This window comes from Sinocyclocheilus grahami, unplaced genomic scaffold, assembly GCF_001515645.1.
Source record: "Sinocyclocheilus grahami isolate Dianchi unplaced genomic scaffold, SAMN03320097.WGS_v1.1 scaffold662.1, whole genome shotgun sequence".
Taxonomy (NCBI): domain Eukaryota; kingdom Metazoa; phylum Chordata; class Actinopteri; order Cypriniformes; family Cyprinidae; genus Sinocyclocheilus; species Sinocyclocheilus grahami.
Genome location: NW_015505841.1, coordinates 455,406 through 471,875, shown reverse-complemented (window position 1 = coordinate 471,875; position 16,470 = coordinate 455,406). Strand labels below are relative to the sequence as shown.

Below are 16,470 nucleotides of genomic sequence, written 5' to 3'. Positions count from 1 at the left end.
CAATCCTACAGCCTGAACCACCGTAGGAAAACCATCCTTACAATGGCATCATCATGAAGACGAACTATATGTTTATACGTGAAATTTCAGAGGGAACGTAATGACGTGTGCCATTAATCGAACTATGTACTATAACATGAAAGGAATATTCTAAAAGCAACTCATGTAAACACCATAATTATAAAATTGGCTTATTTAGAATAAGGTAAATAATTTGATTACTGATGTCCATGTAAACGTAGTCAGTGTCAGTCGCCAGTTGGTGGGTAAAACTTTTACAAAATATAACAATGCAATGTAGTGAGAACAACAACCAGTTTTTAAAGAGATTTTCTGTTTCTGACATAAGCGAATAAAATAATATTTTCCAAAGGCAAGATCATCGTTATTAGCTTTTCTGTAAGCAACAACAGCTAATCAAAATTGGATACAAACGAGCTGATAAGGTCAGAGCAGTGTGATGGCTCTTGTCCCTAGACGTGGTTCTAATAACTTTTACCTGAGAAGATATTGCTGCTTCTTTTAGGAAGATTAACTTTTCTCTTCTTTATTCTTCATAACCTGAGAATGTGGCGACACACACCTGGGGTTACGCTGCCTAAACGGTGCTCGTTTGGCTGTACACATACGCTGAGCTGCTTTAGGCAGCGCACAGTAGCGCTTCAATGGACGAAAACACACAATTATGTCAAAATACATATTTTGGCGAGTTACCTCGTAAACGTAGTCTTACATGAGTTATAAAGTCTTAAATTACCTTAAAGAGTTTGGAGAAAATAGGATATGTGTCAGATCCGCGTCATGTGCATCAGGTTTTAAAGAGCACTGCTTTTAAAGTAAAACCTGCTGAAATATGTCATTGACGTAAATCAAAGAACAAAATAAAAAGAGAAATCATGACTGCTCTAGTCACTGATTAACTTTTGTAGCTTGAATAAAGATTATTCTGTATAGTTTATGCATATACAATTTATAGTTTATGTGAAGATTGTTTTAAAATCATTTAATATTTCAGGGCTTATTAAATGTTAATTTAATAGTTCAATACGTTAAGTCAATACTTCATTAATAATAGGCTACTTAGTAAATATATGCCATTAAAAACATTTAAAATATACTGTCTTGATGTTGTTTCTACATTAATTTGGAGGTTCAATGTGAAATTATGATTAATTACTGAAAAATGTGTGATTAATATTGTTTTAATCGATTGACAGATAGCACTAATGTTAACCTTTTATAGATTTTAGTTTTAAATTTAATTTCAAATTTTATAGGTCCCCCCAGAAAGAGATCGGGATGGCCCCCACCCCCTTGGGCCCCTTCAAATTTTCAGTTCGATAATCCACCCCTCAAATTAAATAACTAATTGAATAGACCTGCTTTAATCCGTTAATATGGTTGTGGAAAAAAAAAATACGCACCACATATGCACTGCAAACGGAGTATGTGTGAAACAGGCGTAACACGATGGCCTGCTTCGTTTGCTGAAAACATGCAAAGGACGAGAACCTCAAAGTTTCTTTAGGGACAAAAAAAAAGATAAATCTATTTTTTTTTCTTCTTGTAAGTAAAGAAAAAAAAATTAAAAACATTGTAAATATGTGTTGTCATTTTAGTAGTAATAACTGCCTGTTTTTGCTAAAAGAGTTTCATGACCGGTAAAAAAAAATATGGGCCGGTAAATTTTATCAGATTACCGGCCATTGACAGGTGTGGCAAAAAGTTAGTTTTAGGCCCTGTGTATATATATATACAGTGCCTTGCGAAAGTATTCATGCCCCTTCATTTTTCATGTTTTGTTATGTTGCTTCCTTATGGTAAATTGCTTTAAATTACTTTTTTTTAACCACATCATTCTACACTCCATACACCATAATGGCAAAGCAAAAAAAAAAAAAGGTTTTTTTAACATCTTTGCAAATTTATTAAAAATAAAAACACTTAAATCATTCCATTGCATATGTATTCAAACCCTTATCTGGGACAGTTGAAATTTAGCTCAGGAGCATTCATATTGCTTGTAGATTGAATTGGTATGATTTGGAATGGCACACACATCTTGATAAAAGGCATATCAGAGCAAAAACCAAGCCCTGAGGTCAAAAGAACTGCCTGTAGAGCTCAGGAACAGGTTTGCGTCAATCCACACATCTGGGGAAGAGTTCAGAAAAAAATCTGCTTCATTGAAGGTTCACAGAATTATGTAGCCTTCATTATCCATAACGGAAGACGTTTGAAACAACTAGAACTCTTCCTAGAGGTGGCCTCCTGGCCAAACTGAGCAACTGATGGAGAAGGGCCTTGTCTAGACTGGTGACCAAGATACTAATGGTCACTCTAGTTGAGCTCCATGATCAAATATGCAGATGGGAGAAACCTACAGAAGGACAAACATCACTGCAACACTCCACCGATCTGGGCTTTATGTCGGTGTGGCCAGACTCAATATTCTCCTCAGTGAAGACACACAAAAACCCACTTGAAATTTGCAAAAAAAGCACCCAAAGGACCCTTAGACTGTGAGAAACAATATTCTCTGGTTTGATGAGCCTCAATTCCAAGCATAATGTTTGAAGGAAACCAGCTCTGCTCATCACCTGCAGAGTACCATCCAAAAAGTAAAGTGTGCTTGTCACAGCCTCATGCTGTGGGGCTGCTTTTCAGCGGCAGGGACTGAGGAACTCGTCAGAGAAGAAGAAAAGCTCAGTGAACCAAAATATTGAGATAGCCTTAATGAAAACCTAATCCAGAGCATTTACTTTCCAACAGGACAATGAACCTAAACACACAGCAAGAGTGGCTTATAGACAACTCTGTGAATGTCCTTGAGTGGCCAAGCCACATCCTGGCCTTGAACCCAATCAAATATTTCTGGAGAAACCTGAAAATCTCTAGAATCTCCATCTGCAGCTCATCCAGAATGCTGCTGCCAGGATTCTGACTATCACACCAGTCCTCAGGTCCTTACACTGGCTTCCAGTTACATTTAGGATTGATTTTAAAGTACTTTTACTCGTTTATAAATCACCCAATGGCCTAGGACCTAAATGCATTGCAGATATGCTCACTGAATATAAACCTAACAGACCACTCAGATCATTAGGATCGAGTAAGTTAGAAATATCAAGGGTTCACACAAAACAAGGGGAATCTACTTTTAGCTATTTTGCCGCCCGCAGTTAGAATCAGCTTCCAGAAGAGATCAGATGTGCTAAAACATTAGTCACATTCAAATCTAGACTCAAAACTCATCTGTTTAGCTGTGAATTTATTGAATGAGCACTGTGCGATGTCCGAATTGATTGCACTGTGTTTTATGTATGTATAATAATTTTTTATTTTTAACTGTCTTAAATTCCTTTTAAATAAATTTTTAAATCATCTTCAGAGTTTTTAAATTCCTTGCTTTATTTTTGTGATTATTATTTTTTATGATTATTTTAATGTATTTTATGTAAAGCACTTTGAATTACCATTGTGTACGAAATGTGCTATATAAATAAACTTGCCTTGCCTTGAAAATGTGCATCTGCCCCATCCAACCTGACAGAGCTTGAGAGGTGAAGAGGCGAGGAGAAGAATGGCAGATAATTGCCAAATGCTGATGAGCAAAGCTTGTCGCATCATACCCAAAAAGACTTGAGGCTGTTAAGGTGCTTCAGCTAAGTAATGATTTCAATAAAAAATTAATTTTAAAAAAGTAATTTAAAGCAGTTTAACATAAGGCTGCAACATAACAAAACGTGAAATAAATGAAGGGGTATAAATACTTTCGCAAGGCACTGTGTGTGTATATATATATATATAATCTTTGTTCAATACACTGTTAATTTATTACAAAATAAATAAAAATTTTAATATTATATGTCAGGGTTAAATAGAGTTAATATGGCTTAAGACTAGCTTTAAAACCAGACCATTTTGTACACAAAACAAACAATATATAATATATTAAATACATTGTGTATACAGTGTAATTATGCCTTCCATCCGGGCAAATTAAGTCTGATTTCACGTCAGTGTCACACGAACCTCTAAACAACAATTTTGGACTGGTAAAGATGGCATGTTTTGCATCAAGTCAGCCAATAGTATTACAGCTTGTCAAATTGAAAAGGTTTTTGCTGAGCAACATTGCTCAAATATTAGGTGAATAGACTGTGTCTGGTCCAGAAATGTGCAAAGTGTCTAAAGGTAATTTACACCAATGACAGTTTATTACGACAAAGTGACCAGAAACCATTCATTTTCAAAGAGAGTTCTTTGTTTGAGGTGACATGAGCGAATGTCAGCAATACAAAGTTGAGCAGTACAAAATGCACAGTGATGTGATGCAATGACTACAGCGAGTTGAAATGATTTGCCTCATAATACAACTTACACTAATCAAGCTGAAACCCCCACTAGGCAACCTATATCGCTGTATGTGTGAATGTATCTAAGGCTGAATCTAGCGGGACACTAACCTTAGTAATAGCAGGATATCCAGCAGCCACGTCAGCTGGACAGTAGAGCCTCTCTTCATGGGACACTTCCACTGAGGTGGCCCACTGGTCCAGAAAACCATTCGGCGTGTACAGGCCACAATCCTTCACACTCGTCTCCCGCTCAAAGTCTTCACAGACTCCATCGCCGTCATAATAGTAGCACATACTGGGCTCATCTGAGCACAAGTGCGTGTTTGTGTTTGGGAAAAACAGAGAGAGACAGTCATGTTAGCATCACATAAATTCTACAAACATTAAATCTACATTTTGTAATAAAGGTTCCAGAAAAAAAAGTACTGCAGACATTGTAGTATGTGTATTTTCTCTGAATATATTATACAGTTTGGGAAGTTGCTTTGAAATTATAGCTTGTCAAGCCACAAACTATTCAAAATTAAAAGTGCCTTAACCAGACTTTCAAAAGAAGTTAGCCATGGTACAAGCTGAAAAAAGAAGGGGCAATATCTTTAATGTGTATATCAAATATATTCTTTATTTGACCCTCTAACTCTAGCACTCACTATTCTAATTCTATTCTTAAAAAAAATAATACAAATTGTCCCTTTTAGACTTGCACTATATTTATTTGCTGCTTGTTTTCTTTAAAAATATATATATTTTCAATTATTATACAATTAACAAAAGCAAAAAAGACCTCTAACATTAGCTTGCTCTATTATTTTTCTATTCTATCTGTTTTCTTTTTATTTATTATATTATTTTAAAAACCCTTGCTACGTGTACTGCGTTAAGCTAACTGAGACTTGTTATAGCACTTGTATATCATTGCTCTTTTGTTGATTTTGATTGCTTCCATTGTCCTCATGTGTAAGTCACTTTGGATAAAAGCGTCTGCTAAATGACTAAACGTAATGTCAATGTAAATATATCAGATACTAATTCTGCAATCTGGAAATCTACTGTAAATGATAGAGACAGTATTGCAACTTAAGTTTGCTATCAATACAACTTGAAAACATAACAGCATGAAAAGCAGCATTTATCAAAATATAAAAAATAAAAAAAAATTGTGAATCATTTATTTGATCAATTAATTGCATATTATATGTATTAAATTTGCTCCCGTTGTCTTTCGCAAAATATTTGGAATGTACATGATGATGATTACAAAATTTTCATTTTCGGCTAAACTATTCCTTTAACAGTCAAATGTACAAATTTTTGTCAAAATGCCTAAATTATAAATTATAAACAGCCAAATATCACATATTTGCATTAGGCCTTACAGAGTTCTTCTTGTGCTTTATTCAGTTATTTATTGTTTATATGATCACTTTAAAAATCCATAAAAAGAAAGAAAGAAAGAAAGAAAGAAAGATGATATCAGTCTATTCTGATAACAAATAGCAAACGCACATGCTTTGTATGTAGTGGTTATCATACTGACAGTGTTATGTAATGCAGAGTTTTTTTTTCAGAAAGTGGTTCTGTAGCTGAATTGCCTGAAGATCTGCCAGTTATTGTTTAATCCCCACATTAAATTGCATTAAGTAAAAGTCTAATTTAATGCATAAACATAAGAATCAATCTGATATATCCCATCAATAATATTATTTTAATGGCTTTCAAATGTAACTATCATAAATGATGCATATACCTGTTACTATACTCAAGTTCTTACAGGCCAGGCTAAAATGCAAAAATGTATGCAATGTAACAATGTACTGTAACTCTATCAATCAATGGATCGAGGTTGAGTGATCTGCTATAAGGATAATTAATATATTTGGTATATCATGTTTCAAGTAATTCACTCAGATGTTGATTCTGTACAAACACAAGAATCAAACCAGTTGGAAAATCTTTAAGTACCATTAAGATGAGTTGGATATAACAATAATATATGTAATAAAAAGTAAAAGAAAGTACAAATTCAAAGTTTTACATTTAACGCATCATGAGAAGAAATGGCTCTAAATTAAAAGTATGCGGCCCAGGCTCACTGGGAAAAGTGTTCATGAAAAGTGAGTGGTTAGGAATTGTTCAAGTATATCCAAATATGAATCTGGCAGTGTTTTATTGCAATGGTTGTTGTATGTATAGTGCCAGTTCAGAATGTAATGTCAGGTGAATGGCCCTAAAAGGTTAATGCTCTATGCATAAATGCACAAAACCTTAAACAATAGTGTTAACAAATGCAAATGTGAGATATAAATGCCTTGCTTTGAGCTCTTTTATAATTTTAGGGACTCATACCCAAGTGCTCCACAAGTGCAATGTTGTACCAGGTGAGCTACAGAGCAAGTTTACTACGTCAGAAAAGCCAACATATGGAGCTGGTTATGTGATGCAAAATGTGTTAATTTTCAAATCATGCACTATGGTAAAAGTCTAATTTCTGTGGACAGGAATTAAAGTTGTTGGTGTTTTATTGCCACTAGTGATAATTTCAGCTAGAAACTGCAGTGAATTACTTGTTTAGGTTCATTTTTGGACTTTATAAAAATGTAGGTAGAGGCTATTTTTTTAAGGAATCGAGTTGACTTTCTGTATGAAATACTGATTTGATAATCTATTGGAGTTAAGTTAAGTACTAAGAGTTCTGAAAATGAAAAAAAGTCTAGTTTCCATTTTACTTCCTTGTTCGTGTTTCTAAGACCACACACACGATTATTGTATATCATAAGCAGCAAAGTATACATCCACACTTGTCAATGATGAGTGAATTCAGAACATTTACCAGCCATAAATGATTCTACTAGTCATGAAACTGTTTTCAATTTTATATATATTTATACAACAGTTTTTTTCTGGTCCTCGAATCTGATTGATAAGAATCCGGTTGATAAGAGTGTGAAATTAGAGTGATATCAGAACTCCAACAGCCGTTTCACCGTTTGTAATTGTATCACTCTGCTTGTGGTACTTCTTACAGCAAATGTCATGGCGGAAGCCTAAATCCAGTATCATTTTATAAATATTACTGTTTTTGGACATGTGAGCTCCAGATGGTCAGCGGCCGTTCATCGCTCATGAAGCCGCCCGAGAGCGCCTCACCTCATCCAGATCTTCTGGAATTTACCACTGGCTCTGATATCTCTGTAGTGGTTACACATGAGATATCATTATTTGCAGGTAAATCTAACGGGAAGTCTTTGGTCTCATTAGTCTATTATTTGTTCCAGAGAAGATAGTTTTGGCAAATCTCATGTTTATATAAATTCAACGCTGTATATCAGAGTGCTTCCTTTGTACTTTTGACTGAATTGCCTAGCAACTTTTATGATGGCTGTTGTTGTTGTTGTTGTTTAATAACTACTATTATTCAATAAATATAAATAATAGTAGTATTTAATAATAGTGTTTAGCATTGGGAAACGGTTTGTTCCATGATGGTGATTTTAGTTTCATTGTTCTGCCATTAGATGGCGACAAGAGACATTATGAGTGAGTCAGCAGTAAAGACTTTTATACTGAAAAATAAACGCTATAAATGGAAGTTATTAGAGATGCACCGATTGATCGGCCAGTGATTGATCGGAATCGGCCGATTCTTCGCATGACCGGCACGGATCGGTGATCGGCCAGTCAGTCTCACGTCTTGCCGATTCCGAGCCGATCCTTTTATTGCCAGCGGCTCTGGCAATGACGTCACAGCCACACGCGCACAATCACAGTTGCATGTAAACATGTCGTTTCGCGTGAGAATGATTCTAATTTTAATTGAATTCAGTGTAAACAGCGACTGATAATGTATTTATGTCGTGCCAGATGAGGCTTGCACAGCCTGAGTGAGTGTTTGAGAGAGAGTACACACAAAGCGACTCACAGAAATGTATAGATGCATACTGCGGTAGAAAAAAATATATATTTACAAAATATGATTTAGGTAAGCAACATTATACGGCCATGATGTTTCCCCGCATATCAATATCAACATGATTGCAATGTGACACTGATTTTATACAATAGTATTTCAATAAACAAGAAGTTAAAATTAAGTGACTTCGATTTTAGACAATATATTGACTGTTTTTGCTAAATTTCGCTGACGAAAATAGTTCCAATTAAAGGCCCAGCAGGACTGTTGTGTGTCTCCGAGCAACACACAGCGGTGTTTCATTTCTGAATGAATCAGCCGTTTGAATTAATCGGTTGAATGAATGAATAAATGACTCACTCATTAAAACAGACATGTGCCGCCACCTACTGGTGGTTTAGTCATATTTAATAGTATCATTGCATTTTTTCAACATTTATTTGTGTTTTAAAAAAATATGTAAAACATTATTCTTATAAAATTAGTTATGCATTTGAAATTTTGCCGTGTAAATGCATTTATGGTACCTCAGCTTCATCGAACTGTCTGTGTAAATGCATCTAATGCCACTTCAGATGCAGCTTCTGTTTCCTCAGCAGTGGAAATATAGAGTTTGTTAATACTAATTTCATTTGAATGGTAACAACTCTACAGTTTCTTAGTATTCTAACTGAATTAATTGAAACAAAGTAAGAATTTGAACTATTTCTTCCTCTTTCCAGTCACAGAGCACTTTATTTTGAGAGTTGTTTAAGTGAGAGAAAATCTGTAACTTAGTCCAAATTGGGGGAATTGTAATGTTTAACAATTTATTTTATGTAAATAATATTTGCATTGAAATTTGCATAGATTTTTGTTTGTATATGCTGTCAATTATAGTTCTTAGAAAGAAAATCAGAATCGGCAAAAATCGGTATCGGCAGGGCACACTTCCAAAAAATCGGAAATCGGCAAAGAAAATTGCAATCAGTGCATCTCTAGAAGTTATTTTTAGTTTCAACAACAGACTGACGCAGCGAACAAACGCATTGAGCAGCGCTGTCATCAGAAATCACCCTTAACAGATGAAAGGATATTAACGGTACGACAAAGATGGAGGCTTAGGCTCAGCTGTTTAACTGTCAAACTGAGATTTGAATCCATAGCGGAAGGAAGTAGTTCTGCACAAAAGAGGATTTTAAAGACACCCCGTTGTTGTTATTTATGTATTTACACAATTGTGCCATCGAAGTCTTATATAAACGCAATATCACCCTCATAGACGTGAGATCGTGAGATATGGCTGTATATCTGCACGCTGTAATTACCTACGGCTGAATCACAGCCGTGTTGATATACAGCCATATCTCATGTCTACTTGTGTGATATTGCTTATATATATGCATATATACATGCTTTTGTCCCCATGTCAATGGGTTTATTTGGCAGTTTTCCCTTGCATACTAAGGACAAACACCACAGGTCACTGTGTCATACTCACAGCATCACATCAGAGAAGAGCCAAATTCTGTTTCTGAGAGAAACTGGACCCAATTCAAATCTGTGAAGACACATTGTGATCCTTCTTCTTAAGTGTTCACTTTGATGGCCTAATGTGAGCAATATTCAACATATGTGTCACCACATGGAGTTCTACAGAATCGCAACAGATGTTTTATTTTGCAGATGGTTTGAATGTCTCCTCTGTATCGTTCAAAAAATTTATATCAGCGAGGGTCAGATTGTCCTTCTCAAATGATATTTCAAATCATGCTGCAGGTCCAAATAAAGTTATCAGCCAATTGCAGTGAAGTTTCTCAAATTTGGTGCTTGCGGGTGTTAATTTTGGTCCCTAGATACATCTGTGCTGCCTTCAGAATCCCACCAGATAAAGGCATCTTTGCAGACAGGATGTTGCGCAAACATTGGTTTCAGACGTGCCTTGATGCCTTCCTACCTCTGAAGGCAGCATTTTTCAGATTTCAGACACATACGGTTTTCCAGGGCCATGAGCGAGACAGGAGTACTGTTGAGTTCAGGGATATTTGGGATGATTTTCCAGGCCATGGAGCTGCTGTTCTTCATTCAAGTGTTTTACCCTTTACTTTTTCTCCTCACTATTTCTCATTCTCAAATCACTCACTTTCACATTTTCTCTCCCACATTGTCTCTCCATTCACTCCTACTCTGTATTTTTTGTTTGTCTCTCTGGCATTTTATATTGAATATTCAAAACTGAATATTAGTAGTGAACCTAAAAAGAATTAGAACAGCAATGCAAAATACACTTAAGGAAGATGCCATTTACAAATTGACAGAAATTAACCATTTTAAAATACATTTAAACATAATTCAATGTTAACACTACAATAAAGTTAATTTGTTAACTATATTAGTTAACACAAAAATCTAACAATTAAAATTTCGTCACATGTAGTTTGAGCCATAATTCTCATCAACTCTTATCTATGAGTTTTACCTCAATAAACTCCTAATTTGCTGCTCATTAATAGTTAATAAGGTAGTTGTTAAAGTCACCATGAAATCAAAATTTTTTTTTATTTTTTTTTAATGGAATACTGTGGTCTTTATTATAAATAATTTATCTGTGCACTTCATTATATATATTTTAATTCATGTGCCCTCGTAATCTTTAATCAAAAACGTTAACCTCCCCTCCCCCTCAAAACAACTCATCTTCTCTTCCGGTCACAAGCTATGGCGCAAGGGCGGAGCTATTGACATGAGGGGTAAACGCTAGGATAAACGACTATAGCACTGACACCAGTCATGAGGGAGTATGTTACCCCTAAACATTGAAAATATATTAGGATATTACCACAACATTACTCTTAGGACATCGCAAACTATTTTTTTTTCATGAATATGACTTAACCTGATGGAGGACGCGCTCAGTCATTCAGGCAGACTCTCTCTCTCTCTCGCTCGCGCGCGTGCTGTTTAGGCATGTTTTGTGCCGTTGATCGTCATCGTCATCCTTAATAAATAAAACATTTATTCATGCTTGGGGGTCGGCTGTGAATCCAGTGGCAAGAAATCCCCCACCACTAACTGCAAACTGGAATTCAGATCTGCCTCCATTTTGTTAGCAACGCCCCCAACTTCCAACGATCCAATCAATTCCCGAAGGATGAAATCAAGTCCCGCTTTCTAATTTCAGATGACGTTTCACTCGGATATACGTCACAGTAGAGAAGAAAAAACTATCGCAACTTCCGTTTCATGCCAACTTTAAGTTTAAGTATGGGGTTTAAGGATTAAGGGATCTAAAATATGGTCATGCAATAAGGCATTAATATGTGCTTTATAAGTACTAATAAACAGCCAATATGCTAGTAACATGCTTGCTAATAAGGAACTAGTTAATAGTGAGAATTGGTCCCTAAACTAAAGTGTTACCAAAAATACTTTTAAAGCATTTATTTACAATGTTACTAATACAAAAAAAACAATAAACAAACAAACAAATCAATAAATACACAAGTAACTGTTTTATATATTTCATATATTTAAAATATTTTGATGGACCTGAGCTAACATGAATTAACAATGAGCAGTTGTATTTTTAACAAAGGTTAACAAAGACTAATAAATACTGTAACAAAGGTATTGCTCATTGTAAGTTCATGCATTGTTAGTAATACATTAACCAACGTTAACTAATGGGACCTTATTGTCAAGTGTTTGTACCAATTGAACTATCAAGTCATGTCAGTTGAACGCATAAGAAAAAATTAACTGCTATACAGAATAAGGCTGAAAGTGCCAAAAATAGTGATAATGAGTATATGTTAAGTGATAAAGAGACACAGACTGTCTCTCTTTCTGTCTGAATTGAACTATCAAGTCATGTCAGTTGAACGCATAAGAAAAAATTTACTGCTATACAGAATAAGGCTGAAAGTGCCAAAAATAGTGATAATGAGTATATGTTAAGTGATAAAGAGACACAGACTGTCTCTCTTTCTGTCTGTCTTTCTGTCTGTCTCTCAATGGAAGGGGTTCCAGCAAGGAGGACGAAGGCTTGCAGTGCCAAGTTGGCTCAAGCCTCTGCATAAATTCCAGCATTCCCCTCTGCTGATGTTGAAACGAGGGGCTGCAGAGGGGGACAAAAACACACACTCACACACACACAACTATTGTTTACGTGGCCTTCTGCACAATCTACAATCATACATGTACGCACGTCTGCGCCACACCGCACCCATGGCACCATTACACTGCTCAGATACGATGAGACGAGCAATTGTACCTTCCCTGGGCAACTCGATTCTAACGCTTACATAGATAAAACTATATTGAGATAAGAAAAACCAAACGCTATATTTTGGTTCAGCAGAGTGCAGCTATAAAAACAATCAGTTGCACAGTCAGAAAGACAAATGCTTCATTCATGATGGTGCCTGATGGTTCCACATAAAAACAAAAATTTCAAGCTGCCACACAGATGCGATTCCTTCAGCAAATAGTAAAAACTCTCAGAGAATAATGTGTAAATGTCTGATATTCTGAATTAATGAATGAATAAATAAATAAATATCTAAGTATCTTCTGCTCACCATGGCTGCAATTATTTAATCAAAAATTCAGTAAAAACAGTAATTCTGTGAAATATTACTTTTTAAAAAAACTGTTTTTTATGTGAATATATGTTCAAATGTAATTTATTGCTGTGATCAAAGCTAAATGTTCAGCATCCATTACTCCAGTCTTCAGTGTCACATGATCCTTCAGAAATCATTCTGATTTTCTGCTAAAAAAACATTTCTGAGTATTGTCAATGTTGAAAACAGTTGTGCTGCTTCACATTTTTGTAGAAACCATGATGCATTATTTTTCATAATTATTTTTTTACATAGCTTGAAGCAAATCTGCTGAACACTGAATAGGTGTCATGGATGTGGTCTATTTCATGAGCAGTATAAGTGTCTATTTTAGACTTCTGAGGCTCTTTGCATTTGTGTGTAACAGTAAACAAAAGTATCCTACTGCTGTCTTTCAATGACCTAATCTTTCCTCAGACTCTGACCATAAAAACGGAGACCGGAAAGCATTGTATTATTAATACTACAGAGCAGGAGAAGGTGCCAAGACATCCTTCATGAATTTGTTAGTGTGTTTGTCTTGAATTAAATGTGTTACAGATTTTACAAGGATGCCATAATGCTAGTGATAAAAAATAGCTTTGGCTCTGGAGGGAGCGAACAAAAGATCTCAGCTAAAGTGCTGCTCTCAAAGATGCTTTTTTCGGAGTGAGACGATAACACATCTCACAAAACCATCAACCAAAACTGATGTACAGCAGTGACTACATTTAAAAGTGTGCCACACTTTCTGACATGCAGTCATAGCTGTATGACAGATGACAGCTGTAATGAGCCGCTGATGCACTTACGCTTTCACTCCACACTTACCAATACAGTTAAAAAACGGCTCCTTCTTGCAGTGGCCGGAGCAGCCGTCTCCATTCATAGTGTTCATATCATCACATTCCTCTCCCTGGGACCTGAAATAAATCAATGCATATGTAATAAACATTATGATGATTTCCCCTGGTGGATATGAATCTGTGTTGCTAAAAGCATGAACATCTGAAGCCTGCAGTGTGGATATGGCAGTATATTTTCTAACAACTTTAACATGTTTTATTGAGGCAGCACAGATGAACCTCAAGGTTAATCTGATTATCCTCTAAATCAGTGCTTCTCAACCTTTTTGACCCCCACTACTCAACACAATATTCAAAGGCCCCTTATATAATGTAATATTAACCAAACTATAACAAAATATATTTGAAAAGATTCCAGGAGTGTCAATATAGGTAAAATAATTAACCACAATTCGTTTTAACTATGTTCTTCAATAAAAACCATAGTTGAGTGGAAAGAGTAACATTTTATTTAAGTTTTTGATTTAAGTTTACACCTTGATGGAGTTAGATTGTTCTATTTATGAATAATATTAATATTAATTGTAATGTTAATACAATATATGTAATGATCAGGGCTTGACGTTAACTGTTTTGCTCACCAGCCACTTATAGTGGTTTTCCAAAATTACTAGCCACTCAGCATTTTCACTGGCCACAATTTTGTTTTTGGGAAATTACGTTTTATATGAATAAAGTTACTACATACATACAAAACATTTTTTTTAATTGTTTTCCAGGTAATTTTTTGTCTATTTTTCCCTAACTGTATTAAATGTGTGTGTCATCTTTCATATCAGATTCTTACATGTTATTAATAACATCACTTAATATAAGACAACGCTATCGGGCTGTTACCAGTCAAATGAAATCAGTATGAACAAAACTGATATTTCCACTGCAGAAGTAACAGAAGCAGATGTAGTGGCATTTAGATGCATTTACACACAGTTTAATGAAGCTGAAATATATCAGGAATGCATTTACAATACAAAATTATAACAGCATAAATAATGTTATAAGCTTGGTATTTTACATTATAATTTTTTTTTAAATATACAAATATGAAATGTTGCAGAAAAAATGCAAAGATAAGCTACTTTTAAATATGAAAGTAAACCACCAGTAGGTGGCAGCAAGTGACTGTCTTAATGAGTTCATCATTGAGTCATTCATTCAAATGATTCCTTCAGACGGCTGATTCATTCAAGAATGAAGCAAAGTGCCAGTCTTTATGAATCATATGATAAATTAAAAAACTCAGAATCATTCAGTAACAAAAAACTGCTGTCTTGCTCAGAGATGCGTGACTGTTCTGCTGTGATCTTTGTTTGGAAGTATTTCTGTTAACCAAATCGAGCAAAAATAGACAACATTGTACTAAAATGTATATTAACTACTCGTTTGAAATCTTGTATAAAATCAATGTCAAATTTTAAATCATGGTTTTCAGGGAAAACTACACTCTCTTGGTCGTGTTATTTTGCTTAACTATAGGCTAGTCTGTATGTTATAAATATAAAAACTAAATTTTTACAGCAGAATGCTGGCTCCTGTGTCAGAAGCACCACACGCATGCGTTGTGGTATTGTTGTGAATATGCGGCAGACGGTGAGTAATTAATGACAGAATTTTCATGTTTGGGTGAACTATGCCTTTAATGAAGTTAGATTGTTTAAATGTACTATTAATTATATAAATCTTATATTTTTAACAATATATTAATTTTAATCATTTAAAGTTCTCAAAGGTTCCTCACTTTGCAACACAATATTCGAAGGCCCTTATTTTATTTTTACTTTAATAATAATTTAAATAATTGAAAGTCATCCTGCAGCCCCCTTGGAAGTTTGCTGAGGCTCACTAGTGGGTCCCGGTCTCCTGGTTAAGAAACATATCCAAACCCACCTCTGGATGAGACCATCTCCACAGTATGGCGCTCCAAGGTGGTGTGTCAATGGAGGTGACGGTTCACTCACACTCCGACTGGAGATTGTTTGGACCTGGTAAGTGTAAACCCCACCATACTCAACGTCCCTGTGGAAAAACAACATAAAAAAAAAAAAATCACACATTTGTGGAAATTTAGACATGTACTTTTGCATTAAGGGGCGATGTTTGCTCTCTGTGATTGATTATTTGATGTCAAATACTTGTGTTTATTTAATTAATTAAATCAGTAAGAATACTACAGGCTGTTGCCAATGAAATTTTATCAACATTAAAGGTGGGGTAATGCTTTAGAAAACTGATTCGGGCCGAGTAGCAAAACAAACTTATAGCCAATCATCAGTAAGGGGCGTGTCTACTCATGATGTGGAGGAGAGAGCGGTCAGTGCACAGGATGGACATTAGCGAGCCGAGCGACAGAAAGATAGAGATGGCAGATAAAAAACAAAAGTAGGACCCGTCTAAATATCGGATCAGCTTTCCAGCGCTGGAGAGAACTCAAGGAGTGGAAGGCCTGCGATCGGATGCCGAGGTTGCTTTGTTTCTTCTCGATAGCTGAGTAACAGCGTGTCTGCGCCGCAACAACTAAAGTCTGTCTAGTACACTGGACGCGACAAAGCGACCGTTGAAAATCATTTGAAATTTGTATCAATACGTCATAAATAGAACGCAGCAGCAGTTTTCTGTCGGGGATTTGTCATGTCGTGCCGCGCCACATCCAGTGTAGACCATAGATATGTGTATATTAGAGCTGCACGATAAAACCACTGAATACAGAACCGGCTTTCTGACAAGATGTGCGTTAAATATCGCATGCGATT

General features: G+C 35.5%; 1 protein-coding gene across 1 annotated transcript in view; it reads right to left on the bottom strand.

Annotated features, from left to right (window-relative positions):
* pappaa (pregnancy-associated plasma protein A, pappalysin 1a) overlaps nucleotides 1–16,470 on the bottom strand; it is a 129,311-nt gene that overhangs the window by 68,117 nt on the left and 44,724 nt on the right. The window contains exons 9-11 of the mRNA XM_016242556.1: nucleotides 15,608–15,736; nucleotides 13,686–13,777; nucleotides 4,470–4,666 (exon numbers count right to left, since the gene is read on the bottom strand). Of these exons, the coding sequence (XP_016098042.1) occupies nucleotides 4,470–4,666; nucleotides 13,686–13,777; nucleotides 15,608–15,736 (418 nt within the window). The remainder of the gene's footprint in view (nucleotides 1–4,469; nucleotides 4,667–13,685; nucleotides 13,778–15,607; nucleotides 15,737–16,470) is intronic.